Source organism: Sinocyclocheilus rhinocerous, unplaced genomic scaffold, assembly GCF_001515625.1.
Source record: "Sinocyclocheilus rhinocerous isolate Xijiao unplaced genomic scaffold, SAMN03320098_v1.1 scaffold2194, whole genome shotgun sequence".
NCBI lineage: Eukaryota > Metazoa > Chordata > Actinopteri > Cypriniformes > Cyprinidae > Sinocyclocheilus > Sinocyclocheilus rhinocerous.
The window spans coordinates 289,182-303,537 of record NW_015652304.1 but is presented as its reverse complement, the minus strand read 5'-3'; the positions used below and the strand labels follow the sequence as shown (position 1 = coordinate 303,537).

Genomic DNA, 14,356 nt, shown 5'->3' with positions numbered 1-14,356 from the left:
TGTTTACTCAAAATGTATCCCTGATAAAATATTTTAGAGCTTGGCAAATCTGGAAAAATACATATTCATAAAATGTATTAAAATGCCCATGGCATTCAGTGTCTAGGCTGGTTGTTCAAGAAAAAAAACAAACACAATTTTTGATATGGCTAATTAAATTTTTTAAAAGTTTATTTTAAGCTTATTATTTATTATAATTTAAATAATGCTTATTAAATACTAATTATTTTTGTATTTTTTTTCTGTAATTAAAGGGATATTTCAGCTAAAAATGAAAATGCTGTCATCAAGTTGTTCCAAACCTGTATGAGTTTCTTTCTTCTGTTGAACATTTAAAATATATTTTGATGAATAATAATAATTCATTACATTTATAACATAATGGTTTGAGTGATTTTTTTTTTTTCAAAATTCTAAAACTTTCCATGTTTAAATTTGAATCCCATTTTTTCAGTTTGATTTCATAAATGGGATCAAGACAATGCTCTTAGGCCATCGTTATTAGGTTGTCAGTCACTAGAGACGTCTTCATAAACTACATACTCAGACATGTGTGATGGAGATTACCACACATTTATGAGGATGGATATAATCAACTTTTCTATGACTCCTTGACAAACTGGTATTGAATATGCTGTGTCATAAAATGGGGCATGTGACCAAAAGTACCTATGGAGTGGCCCATATCACAGAGTGAATTTGAATATGTTCCTGTGTCTGAGACTGAGGTGTATTGTTCCACAGGTATGCTCATGGACCCAGATGATGGTAGGAAGAGTTTAAAATATATTTTGATGAATAATAATAATTCATTACATTTATATAGCGCTTTTCTAGGCACTCAAAGCGCTTCACGTTGTCTGGGGGTATCTCCTCAGCCACCACCATGAATGTTAGAAACCAAACAGTTGTTGCTCCCCATTGACTTTCGTAGTATGGAGGAAAAAAAAAACACTATTGAAGTCAATGGGGCCCAGAAACTTTTTGGTTACTAACATTTATCAAAATACCTTATTTTGTGTTCAACAGAAGAAAGTAAGTCATACAGGAATGGAACAACTTAAGGGTGAGTAAATGATGACAGAATTTTCATTTCTGGGTGAGAGTTGCAGTTTTCAGGGCACTGGCTAAATTATGTTTTCAACTAAGCCTCATGATGCACAATAACTCCTTAAAATGGTTTGTGCAGCATGTTTAATTTCCTGTGATGTCACATGGAGGTTTAACCACTCTGAATATCAGATATGGCGACATGACAGTGACATGAATAATGCATACGTTTAGAAAATGAATCAGATTTAATTCTGAACATTGCATGTTATATTGAAGTCACTGCTGGAACCGCATGCTTTCTGCGTGATCTCTCAGTCCCTAATTACTGAGTGTTATGGCTCCATGTTAGCTTCCTCATCTTCATCACATCGGCCAATGTTGCTTTTTAATGATTGATATGTGATTGTGATTGTTGTCGTGTTATTTTTCTTGATTTGCTTGATCTCCTGCGTTTTCCTCTCAGAAGCAGACATGGATGTTAGAGAGCTGAAGGACCCAACAAATCAGGTCAGTTCATTTGCTCTTCTTTTTTGTATGATTTTACAGACCTAAAATGTATATTTTTGTAAGTATATCATCTGTTGGTTATTTGTTTGTGATAGGAGTGGCTGAATCCTGAGATCTCCAAAGACACGCCTGTTGGTCTTCAGCCTCCAGATATGTTAAGCAAGCAGGCGAAGGAAGATCAGCATATATTGGTACTACAGGAACAGCTTCAGGTACAGACATGTGCAGACCTGTATTAAATGAAGTCCAAATGAAGCCAAGAGTTTAAGTGTCAGAGAGAGAGAGTGAAACAAAATTACAAGTAAATAGGCTGGTTCTGCTAGCGAACCTTTAAAAGTGTATATGTAAATTATCTTTTATACTGTTCCTCAAGGTTTCTAGGACCAAACGCTGTTGTAATTTACTTTTGCATGATTGTTATATTAAATAATGCTAGTTCTGATATTACATCATTTTCATTTTTTGTTACAAAGAAGCAGAGCAATTTCCAGTTTATGGGTTTCTGTTGTTCAGTGTTAATTTTTGCCCTGTTTGTAAACTCAGCAACATCAAGGTGAACTGAAAGCAGCGCAACTTCGGGCAGAGGAGGGAGAGAAAGAGCGTGTGAGGAGAGAAGAGCTGGAGAAGGAGTATGAGAGGCTAAAAGGAGAACTAGATAGAGTACCTGCTCTTCAGAAGGAGCTGGAGCAAGAGAACGAGAGAATGAAAGAAGAAAGTGCGAGAGCAAAGAAAGAGCTGGAGGCCCTGCCATCACTACAGAGAGAACTGGAGCATCTGAGAGCTAAAGTTTCACAGCTGACACAGAGCACAGGTGCAGTAAACACATGCACACACACACTGACAGCAGTCATACATCAGTGAAACACATGTATTCTCTCTATTTTTTTTCTATAAAAAAAAACTGATTCAAATTCAGTAACATGCATCTCCTAAACTTGTTTTAAAATGCAAAGCACATGAAAAAGTACATTATAAATCATATATTAAATTCTTGGTTCATGTTATATATATGTTATATAAGAATTTATTTATTTATGTTGGGGGCAATGATTTTTTATTTTTTGGTTTTTGTATTGTTTTCTGTGGGTAAAAAAAATAAAACTTCATCCTAACTCTCTTCCAGGAAGAGCAGAATCTGTTCCACCCATTGCAGCTTCTCGGATGCCCTCTGCTGGAGTCAAAAGTGATGTACCACCGATGGAAAGACAAGACATGAAGCCCAGAAAGACTTGGGACAAAAAGAGTGAGGAGAAGGAACAAAGCAAGGGAGACAAAGAATGGAAAAAGAAGAAAAGTGGAAAAAAGGAAGATGACAAGGAAAGGAGGGAGAGAGTGACTGAGGGAAAACATACTAAGGAACAGAAGGACTGGAAAAAAGATAAAAGCCACCAAGAGGCAGGAAAAACAGGGAAGCGAAAAGAAGAGAGAAAAGAGTGGAAAAAGGACAAAAAACAAGATTATGATCAAATGGGCAAAGAAAGTGAAGACAAGAAAGATTTTAAGGAGTGGGAGGAGAAAAAAGAATGGAAGGAAGATAAAAAGTGGAAGAAAGACAAACATGTAGGACAGGATGAGAGGACGGGAGACAAGAAGGACTGGAAGGATACTGGGAACACGAAAGTGAAAGAGGAAAACGAATGTAAACAGAGAGGGGAGCGGAAAGAGGACAAAGACTGGAAAAGCGATAAACGGAGTGGTGGGAATGACCATAGAGAATGGAAAGGTGAAAAAGAATGGAGAAAGGAAAAGAGTGAGGGAAAACACAGTGATAAAACAGAGAAGAAATGGAAAGGAGACAAAGAATTTCCAAAAGAGTATGATGAAAAAGAAATAGAGGAGAAGCAGTGGAGAGGGAAACAAAGAGAGTCACAAGATAGAGAATGGCCAAGAGAGGGAGTAAAGGAGGAGAAAAAAAAGAAGACGTACTACCACAAAAATGAAGGGAAAAATAGTCCCAATGAAAAGGAGAAACATGGGCATGGAGCACCAGACGAGACCTTCTCCCATCACCATTACGACCATGAGAACTACTGGACCAGACAGAGAGCGCGCATCCAGCACTATGACGGGCAGCGGGAGACGTGCAGCGGTGTGGCAGACTGCGCTCGAGTCGAGGGACTCTCTCCCGTCAGCCTGCGGGACTTCGAGACCCTTCTCCAGTCCTACCTGAAGAAGCTCCAGGATCAGGACCAGACCTCCAGGAAAGGGGAGCTCAGTAAGCTGGTGAAGGAGTTCTTCACGGATGGAGTGTTCGCTCATGATCAGATGCCGTTCAGGGAGTTCGTGGAAGACGTGGGGGACATTTTGGAGGACATGGCCGAAGGAGAAGAGAGCGACAGCGAGGGAGAGGAGAGCGAGGAAGACGACGACGACGATGAGATGGAAGAATTTGAAAGGGAGGCAATGGAGAAATTTGCACTTCCAGAGGAAGTGAGGAAGGGAGAGCAGAAGAAAGAGAGCAGAAGAGTGAAAGGTTGAAGGTTCCTCATTGTGATTTAGAGGTTTCAGAAAAGGTACATCCCGAAACAGTCGAGCCTGATTTTCTGCTTACTAATGTGGTGTCATTTTTAAAGAGCTTATTCATTTTGATCAGTTTGGCTTTGCTTTTTCTTGTCATGGATAAAGCATTACTGTAAAACCTCAGTGATGGTTTCCTTCTTATAATAGCTGTTTTTGCTCATTTTTCATTACTTTTATTGAAAATGTTATATAACGTCAAATAAAGACTCCGTGAGAGTCCCCTGTTCAGTCATTTAAAGATCTGGGGCTGGATTCATGAAATGTGGTTAAGAATAAAATTATTTTATTTTCTTATTTTTTATTTTAAGAAATGTATAGAATAGTGTTTCTTTGTGAAGAATTCTTAAGAGGTTTTTTTGTCTTAAGATTGTTCTTAAAAAAGCTGTAAGAGAATTAACTTTTTTTTTTTTTAAATATGTTCAAAATAATTCTAAATTATATCTTAGACTACACAGATGATTAATAAATTAATTGGACAGTTATGATATTAAAATATAAGCATTACAACATTATAATACTAGCTATATATAATGCATATTACTACTGCATTTTATTTAATACACCGCATGCATAATTATTAGGCACATTGATATTCTGATTATCTTTGTTTTCCAAGCACATTTTACCAATTCCAAACCACATCAATCTTAATAACTATTATTGATTTTGTTTTTAATCATTTATAAGTGATATATAATTGTCCATGAAGGCTGGACGTGAAAAACTCATATTCAGGTGTGCAGAATTATTAGGCATGTTTTCTTTTACAGATAAAATGAGCCAAAATTGAGGTTTAACTCAGACTGAAAAGTCAAAAATTGCAGAGTTAAGGCATGACCATTGGACAGCAAAATCCTTACTGGGTCAGCAGAAGAAAAGACACGTTAACTGCAAAAGATTTAAGAATTAGGTGTAAAACCATCAGGAAACATTTAGTCTCCAGCGCCACTATTTTCCAGAACTGCAACTTTCCTGGAGTCTCCAGAATTACAAGGTGTCAGGTTCTCAGAGACTTTGCTTGGGTAAAAAATCCTAAAAATTATTCTTATTAAGTGAGGGTCATTTTTAGAATTTTTTTACCCGAGCAAAGTCTCTGAGAACCTGACAGATTAATAAGATTAATGTGGTTTGGAATTGGTAAAATGTGCTTGGAAAAAATTATAATAATTATGCATGCAGTGTATAATGTAGCATACTTGTAGGTTTGTCGGATGTATGTTCAAGATTAGAAATACCGTGGGTTATTTGACAAGTTGCTATTAGACAAAAAAAGTTTATAGATGAATACATTTACTGTTAAGATTTACCAAGTATTAAGTAAATTGTTGCAATATAAAGACAAATTTAACCTCAGTAGGTTAGTATACAATCAGCAAGTCAAATCATTTTATCATTATTTTATTCTTTAAAAAAAAAAATCCTAAAAAGAAAATAAACGTGTTCTTAAGACAATATTTGAGATATCTTTTTATAATTTCACTTAGACTTCTCATTTATCTTTAGAGCATTCTTAATTTTTTTTGTTAAGAAGATATTCATGAATCTAGCTCCAAAAAAGAAGGCAACAGTGTCAAGAACTGTAGGAGTTTTCTCGGAACTGATCTACTGTTACTGCACATCAGGTTTATGTTTACGACCTGGCACATCTCACACAAATATAATATTTGTGTGCGAATAATCCTCAGAAGAATGTAGTTAAGTGTTGAATGTGAGAGTTACAGACTAGTACATTTGTAATCTTTTACAGTAGTCCCGTAACGATCTATGTTCATTTTAGGATTATATTTAGTTTATACACTGTGTACAGATATTAAATAGATTGTTGGAGTTTTATTAATGTTTATAATTTTAGCTCTGCTTTTTTTAGTTCTTTAAATTATTTTGTTTGTCTTTAGGGTCTCCTGACCCAATGTTTTTTTGGTTTGTTTGACAGTTTCACTAGTATTTATAACATTTTATGGAGGATATCGTTAGTAAGTAACATGCTTGTATTGTCTGGAACTTTGTAAACATTAAAAAAATATAAGCAAATCATTAAAGAAAAGTGCAGGCCATCCTAGTTGTATGTAGTGCAGTAAGGTGATTCAGTAAGGTTTGTAATTTTAAGGTGTAATTTGTGTTTCTTTGCTCTGAATCCTGTTTTTAGCACTTTTCTCAAATTATACGCTGTCAGGCAAAGCTGCTTGCACCTTTACAGTCTGGCTTTCACAGAACCTATGCTGGGTTAAACAGTCAAATTCAAAAACTTAAGTATTGTACACTTATATACTTAACTACTTAAACGCAGCATGTATACGTTTTTCACAGACCGCTAAATTGTAACAAAAATTGCAACAATGATAAGTGTCATTTGTTTTTTGTTTTGTTTTTTAATTGTTAATCGCTGAAGTTCAGATGGTTGTGGTTATGGTAGTGGGAAATATTTTTGCTGTGAAACTTCACAGAATAAACGCATACGGTTATGCATGATGTGTTGCTTTATTTATTTGCAGTAAGATGTGTGCATTTTTCGGAAAACTTCTAAAAGAGGCCTGCATCGGTGGCTGCGATACCTTATCTCTTCATCACAACATCGCTTGTAGTTCCTGAATAGAAACGGTAAAATAGAAAAAAGTTTTTTCGGTTCCTCTTGTGCTGCACTGTATTTGAACTTATTTGGCCCGCATGTCTGCATGAATGCCTCAAATGAACTGTATAGTGTTTGTTCTTGTTGCTTGTTTTGTGCACATGCAGCAATTTACAACTTTATTAAACAGGATTAAACTGTACAAGTCATTTAATGGAATAAAGCTAATCATAAATACCATACTCAAAAAAAACGTTAATATACATACTTTATTCATAGTAATTCTGAAGAAAATCATATATCCTGCATTTCCTCATTGAATATATGGAGTGAGATCATCTGTATTTTATCTTTCCTTCAGTTAGATTGATGTTAAAAAATGTCGCATTTCAGAAATATTAAGACAAACTGGTGCTTCAGTGAGATAACAATTATACAGCAGAGGCAGGACCTAAGATTTCTAAAAAAGAAAACCTGTGCTTTTTCATAGTGAAAGAGGAAGTGAGGAAAATAGCAGTTCACACAGTCTGAACAAGTGCAGTGTGAGATTAAATGCAAATAAATATAATCTGCAGAGTGAAGGCAGAGGAGTAGATTCGTCTAGAGTACCTCTACAATGGGTGTGCATGACTCCAATTCCTTGTGCTTCTGGTGGAGATTTACACTGGTTTTAAGTATCTGCAATATCGTTTTTACTATTATACATAAACGCTGCTTAACCATCGAGGAACATCTCCTCAGAGAAATGCCCAAGACTCCAAACTGCTACCATTATCCAGGAAGGGGTCTATACGCAGACTGCAATATTATAGACCTGCGCACTGATCTGTCAGAGGTAGGCCTTGACGTTAGATCCCTTTGTATTGTCGGTGATATTTCAAGCATTCCTGCTGATGCCTTTTCACACTTACCTTCTTTGGAGGTCCTTCAAATAGATGGGACAAGACTGGAGAGGGTTCAATCTGGTGCCTTTTCAGGACTCCCCAATCTGAAGCATTTGTTGTTGCTTTTCAGTGATGCAATTTGTAGGTCTGTCACCATGGAACCGCTCGCATTCGCTGGTTTGTCTAATTTGGAGGAGTTGACACTGAGAGGTCTTAAGTTGATCAATGTATCCAGCAGTATATTTGATCCGTTGGTTAGCGTAACCAGACTAGAGATTAGCAGAACTTGTGCACAGGACCTTAGTGATATTTTCTGTTATCTTCCGGATGGAATGTCCCATCTGAAGAACCTGAGTGTGATAGACAGTGGGATTTCAACAATTGAGACCAAAGGATGTCCAGGGGGATCAAAGACATGGCCTGTGACTGTCCTCTCTGGGATTCAAAACCTTTATCTAACAGGGAACAGTATCAAAATCATTCAAGCTAACTCTCTAGTTGTGTTTCAGAACCTCTCCAGCCTTTTTTTGGAGTTCAAAGGCAAGTCGCTGGATAGTATTTGGGAGTCTGGGATTGGAAAAGTCAATGAGTTGAGTTTGGCAGGAACTGTAATAAAAAAATATTCCACAAACTTCAAAGATTTGTGTCATCTGGTCACCAACCTTCATCTTCAATCCCTCAGCCTCATTTTTACATCAACAGACAGATTGGCTGCAGAGGACTTAAAGGAGTGTGGGACAACTTTGACAAAGTTATTCATCAGCATATCAGAAGTAGGCCACCTGGACTTTAGTTTCTGGACAGGTAACATAGGTTTTCAAGCACTGCAAATGTCCTATATGAAGTTGACAGATGTTCCATTCTGTGTTGCCGTGAATGGGACTGTCTGGTCCTTAACCTTGCTGGACCTCACCGGAAACTCAATTTCAGAAGTTGGCAGAGACCAGTTTGCTTGTATGCCTCTTCTCGAGCAGCTCTTTCTCAGCTATAATACCATAAAAACCCTACAGCTGCATGCATTTCGTGGTTTCCATCGCCTCAAAATTCTCAAAATTGACTCGAATAAGATCTCCCAGCTTACTGCGAAGGATTTCAGATCCCTTAAGGCTTTGGAGGTCCTGCATATCAACAATAACATCATTGAGACTATTGAGGTCGGAACATTTCAGGATCAGCAGGAGCTTCGTGAGCTGACACTGGGTAGACTGGAGTATATTTATGAGTTGCATCTAAATAGGATTTTTTACGGATTTCCACCGAAAATACAGCGACTAAGTATTGATGCACATTATGGCACTACTTTTTACCTGGGACTTACATCACAGCCTGAGGGAACATTTGTTTTGGAGCTTAATGGAGACAGACTGGATTTTGCGGACTGTAATACTACTGTTTTTACAGCAGTTCGAGAGCTGAACGTGATTTGCACCCATTTCATATGCAAGAATGACTTCATGGCACCTTATTTCCCAAACCTGGAGTCTTTTGAGATCTCAGGGGGAGCCGAACGAGCGCCTCTCATTAACACTAAAATCAGTACTCTGCACCGTCTCAAGCTCATCAACCTGAGCTTTTCTAACTATACAGATGCTGGAAGCGTCTTCTGGAGCCTAACAAGACTGCAGATTCTAGTGCTGGTAAACTGCCATCTGAACTTCCTGACCGCGAGTATGTTTAAAGACCTGACGTCTCTGCAGCTGCTGCGTCTCTACAGCGACAGTCCTCTGGTCTTGATTGATGGCATGTTCGAAGTTCTTCCAGCACTAACAGCGTTTGTTCTTGATAAAGTGGATTTCCAGTGCAGTTGTGAAAATGGCTGGATTCCGGATTGGGCGGAGAGCACGGAAAAAGTGCAGGTGATCTACTTGCAGATGCAGAAGTGTATCTGGCGCTGTCAGAAACTCAACTTCTTGGCGACCATGGAGAAGCTGTGTCAGACTGACGCGCAGTACATTTTCTATGTAGCCACAGCTGGAAGTGTTTGTCTTCTGCTGTCGGCAGCCGTTGGATATCGCTTTGCTCGCTGGCCTCTGTAGTCCTCTTCTTCCGCCTGAGAGGATGGGTGGAGAGGAGGTTTGGTAGGCAGTGGCACAGGAGGAGGAGACGAGTCGAAGGGGCTGATGGGGAGATAGAGGAGATGCGGTATGATGCCTTTGTGTCTTTCTGTAGCTGTGATGAGGCCTGGGTCCTGGGGGAGATGGCTCCTCGGCTGGAGGAACAAGGGAACCCGAGATTGAGGCTGTGTTTGCACCACAGAGACTTTGAGGTGAGGTTGAAATGAAGTTATATTTGATCTTCTGAATATAAATTAGTTGAAGTAGTTGAGCTTATGTTATGTTTAGACCATGACAAAAAAAATGTTAGGTTTAGAACCCAAGAAAAACACTGCTATGTTTTGATCACCAAAAAAAAAAATCTTTTGTTATGTCTAGATTGCAAAAAACAACTTAGGTTTAGATCATAAGAAAACACATTTTATGTTTAGATCGCAAGACAAACACTATTGTTATGTTTTGATCACAAAAAAAACATCTTTTGAGGTTGAGTTGTTGTTTTCATAAGCGTTATCAGTTGTGTTATCCATCAAGATGTAGTAAAAAAAAAAAAAGATTCTTGTGAAACATCTTTTAGGTGGGTAAAGACATCATGGACAACATCACTGAGAGTATCTACAGCAGTCAGTGCACTGTTTGTTTGATCAGCCGGCGGTATCTGCGCAGTAACTGGTGCAGTCTGGAGATGCGAGTGGCCACACACCGGCAGCTGGAAGAACAGAAACACCGTCTCATCCTCATCTTCCTCGAACACATCTCTCCTTTTGAGCTTTCTGCTTTTCATCGGTAATTAGGGCAAGATGGGGGAAGATGCCCCACTTAAGAACAATGTGCATTTACTGTGAAACTGAAACATATTCAGAGATGAGTTTAGGAAGTACAGGATGACAATAGATCAATCAATATACACTACTTTTCAAAAGTTTGAGGTTCCTAAGATTTTTCTGGAATGATTTCTGAAGGATCATGTGACACTAATAACTGGAGTAATGGTTGCTGAAAATTCAGCTTTGCCATCATAGGAATACATTACTTTTTAAAGTATATTAACATTTAAAAAGTTATTTTAATTGAAATAATACTGTTACTTTTTACTGTATTTTTGATCAAGTAAATGCAGCTTCGGTGAGCATACCAGACTTCTTTCAAAAACATTTAAAAATCTTGCCAACTTCAAGCTTTTAAACAATATTGTATTATTAGTGTAAACTTGATATAATTTTTAATCATTTAAAAGTTACACTATTCATTTACTAAATCAAATATTGTATTCATTTTCTCATTTTATAAACAGTGTAAATACTTTTATCATTCTTTTCCATAGTTTGGCCAAACTGGTGAGATCACATACATATCTGGACTGGCCCGAGGATGAAGGTGACAGAGTGCATTTCTGGGATCGTCTAAGGAGGAACGTTGCAGAGGAAGACACGGTGTCGGTAAGTACAAAGAAGCAGCAGATAACTGGCAGAAGTCTGAATGACACTGAGGTTGGAAAGATACAATATTACTTCAATAGCTCAAACATCTAAACTGATGCTTCAAGAAAGAATCCTGTTACAGGTGTTAAATTTGAAATAATATCTGAATTGTTTTACAGGAAGCTTCTTGAAACTACACCTGGTGCGGTCCTGCTTGAACACAAGGACAGCTGTCAAAGAGCAATGAAACAAATCTTATTACCTTATTATTTGAAACAAAAATACTTGTTACACTTAGAAATGTGATGCTTATCAGTGTTAATTCATGAGAATGGAGTAACTAGTTGATTCCATATGTTCATGCTTTTTAAAATTTGTCTCTGTATGACATTTAATCCCAATTATTAAACTGATTAAATTCATAAAATGAATAAATTGTACTCATCACATTTTTTTTTACCAATGTCTGAACATAAATTTACATTGTGCTACACAGACTGCATGTTAAACTTATTTGAGTTCATAAACACTCAAGCGTAAAAGCAAACAGCCCACCATTGGTGCATAGAAATATTTTCAGTTCCCATTATGAATGTTCATTTATATTTTAATTTCTACTCTACCGCTAAAATGCTTAAATTCTTAAAAATAGTTTTGTAGACAAACAGAAGTTGTACGTATGTATGAATTTCTTTACAAACTTAAAATTCCTCCTCCTGTTATCTTCTGTTGATGTGCTCTGTTTTACTGTAATATCTTAGCAAGAACATAATAATAATAATAATAATAATAATGTATAAGTTATTAATACCATGCTGGTGTTTGTACAAGCTACTGTATTGATAGCTTGCAAGAATTTGGGTTTTGGATGTAAATCTGGCAATACCTTAATTCAAGTACTATAGAGGGCGCTGTTACTCTCTCTCTCTCATTCATGGTTAAATAAACTATAACCTGATTAAGCACTATGAACCGGCATGTTTACACAGGGCAGTTTATACTTTAAGTCTTTACTTCAGTGATATTTTTGATGAAATTCACAAAACCATGATTCAAACATCAACAGCTGTCTTTGTTTAAGTTGCGCTTTGTCATAAATGCCATTTGACTGATCACTCTTTGCAGCTCATAACACAAACAAGATTATTCCAAGTTGTTTAGAGCCCTCCAAAAATGTGCATTGGCAAAACTACTATAAATCAATGAATTTGTTTAAAAATATATTATAATAAAAAATTGCCAACATAATACCAGCAGGGTAGTAGTTTTGTTTTGTTTTGTCAGCCAATCAATTAATCCCTGTCATGATGTAAGAAATCAGGAAGGGGGCCAACACTTTTTCACACCACTGTATAAAGATGATTTGCAATACAGTTCTAAAACCATAAATCTTTCAAGAAGAGCTTCTCACATCTGCGCTTGCACAATTCATTTTCTGGCATGGAAACGTCAGAAGTTACACTTATGAAGTTGAGCAACGTTCTTTACAACTTTGAAAACTGGGAGAAAATATTAAGAGGGATTTTATTTGGGAACTTTCTGGGAGAAAGTAAACAATTGCCTAAAAAAAGATAAATATTAGATTATATAAAAGTTTGTCATTAAAATATATTTACAGGTTATGTTGTATAATTATTATCACTACTATTACTTTTTTTTTTACAATTATGTGATGCAGGAACTAGAGGTATTAGGATTTAGGCTCGGATTGTAGGTGTGTCCTGTTTCACAACGTGTGCTAATCATGGTTTTAACAGTGTTTGCTTGATACAATTGTGCTAGATTTTACATCCAGAACAATATTCTGTTCCTGTCAAGACTTATCTTGGTCCCAAAATACTACCCATGGTGGCTACCCATGTTTTTAAATTGTTTACTAAGACGGTAGTTAGCCGTACATCCTAATATGTGTTTTCTGACTGGTTAGATGTGCTATCCAAGTTATATGAATGACCTCATATTCTAAACAAAACAAACAAATCAATTAAAAAAAAAAAATAACATAAAATAAAACAAGGAAAGAAAGAAAAGGGAGGGGGGGGGAGCCTGGGCAGGTCAGATAGATTCAGCCAGTAGAGGGCCTAAACAGAATATTTACATTAACATGTAAAAGAAAACATATATTTTATTTGACCTATTTAATGTTTCTAGTTTTGACTTTATAAACCGTTGAACTTTTACTTTGTGATTAAAGTTTTAATGGCACTTACAGCCAGAAATTCTGTTGTATTGTCTGGCAATAATTATGCTACTCAAAATGCTACTCAAAGGCAAACAAAACCTACATTAATGTTGCATAGTACCAACCAAACACAGAGACTGTGGGCTTAGTGAACAGGGTGGAGGAGAATCACTGGACTGTGAGGGTTTTGTCTTGGTAATTGGAAAGCACGTTCCTGATAATTGTGTTCTGGTATGCTGTGCGCCCCACAGCAGACAGCTTTCTCTCTCACATAGCTGCATTCTTTCTCTCTCCCGCCCTCACATATGCACAAACATAGCTTCATGCTGCAGAAAGAAAGTTATACAGAAAAGAAAACTTTTAAAACTTATATTTTGATCAATGTGGCAAAGCATGTTGGCTAGAAACTCGGAAAAAAGCAGGCCTATCTGACTAAGCTCTCAAGGTGTGGCTGGATGATGATCTCACTATGCTAGTCTCACTAAGCCTTTGTGCAACGATCAAATGCATGCTCCTACTTGTGACAGGCACACACTCTCACAGGTCATTCAAACATGGGCCTTGCAGTTGGCACAGAACTCACTGCAATAAATCAGAAAGCAGAAAATGGCCGTAGATGTTTAGAAGAAAACTGGCTGAAGTGGTGTTATTCACTTCCTAAACCTCTTCTCACCTCTCACCTCATTTTCCAGTGTGGTTATGACAGTACGGTTTCAGGGGAGTTATGTCCTCACAACACCTCTCTTGAGTAATATATCCTGTTTTCCCCACCCATAAAGTTCTGGGTACACGCCCAGTGCTTTGATGGGAAAAAAAGCAACTTGGGAAGATTGGAATTCGCAGAAGAGGCATTTTTAAAGGCATTGTACTGGCTTAAGTTAGAAGAGGCAAGAATCAGCAGAAGTTTCCTTACAAAACTAGGTAAGCATTCCAATTTGATCCTAAGAAGTTTGTAGGACAACCCTATTGTTTATTTGATGAGATTTGTCGGTTTAGAATAACATAAGATGTTTTCTTCTGGATATTATAACAATTTTACCCAGATTTTTAGGTGGTTAAGGATATTCATCATTTAGCTTGTTTTGTTTCGTAATCCCTGCTGAAAAAGGCGTTTTCTGGTTTCTGTTGGTCTCTGTTTGCTGTTTTTTTTTTTTTGTGGAAGTTGAGGG

The 14,356-nt window shown here is 37.1% G+C and overlaps 3 protein-coding genes across 9 annotated transcripts in view; all 3 read left to right on the top strand.

Annotated features, from left to right (window-relative positions):
* LOC107714683 (pre-B-cell leukemia transcription factor-interacting protein 1-like) overlaps positions 1-14,356 on the top strand; it is a 24,191-nt gene that overhangs the window by 8,787 nt on the left and 1,048 nt on the right. For 3 of the 7 annotated variants that reach the window (XM_016520619.1, XM_016520617.1, XM_016520616.1), the window contains exons 6-10: positions 745-768; positions 1,517-1,560; positions 1,656-1,772; positions 2,104-2,371; positions 2,684-4,392. In XM_016520619.1, the coding sequence (XP_016376105.1) occupies positions 745-768; positions 1,517-1,560; positions 1,656-1,772; positions 2,104-2,371; positions 2,684-4,038 (1,808 nt within the window). In that variant the 3' untranslated portion in view covers positions 4,039-4,392. The remainder of the gene's footprint in view (positions 1-744; positions 769-1,516; positions 1,561-1,655; positions 1,773-2,103; positions 2,372-2,683; positions 4,393-14,356) is intronic. The other 4 variants (XM_016520621.1, XM_016520620.1, XM_016520618.1 and 1 more) reach the window with 3 other exon arrangements.
* LOC107714682 (toll-like receptor 13) lies at positions 6,982-11,276 on the top strand. Its single transcript, XM_074560094.1, is given in 5 exon segments — positions 6,982-9,558; positions 9,561-9,796; positions 10,162-10,370; positions 10,909-11,023; positions 11,185-11,276. Coding segments are annotated over 5 exon segments (2,868 nt in total). The 5' UTR covers positions 6,982-7,262; the 3' UTR covers positions 11,197-11,276.
* The window catches only part of LOC107714721 (protein S100-A16-like), a 12,186-nt gene continuing 11,806 nt past the window's right edge, over positions 13,977-14,356 (top strand). The window contains exon 1 of the mRNA XM_016520689.1: positions 13,977-14,108. The gene's annotated coding sequence lies outside the window, so the exon portion shown is untranslated. The remainder of the gene's footprint in view (positions 14,109-14,356) is intronic.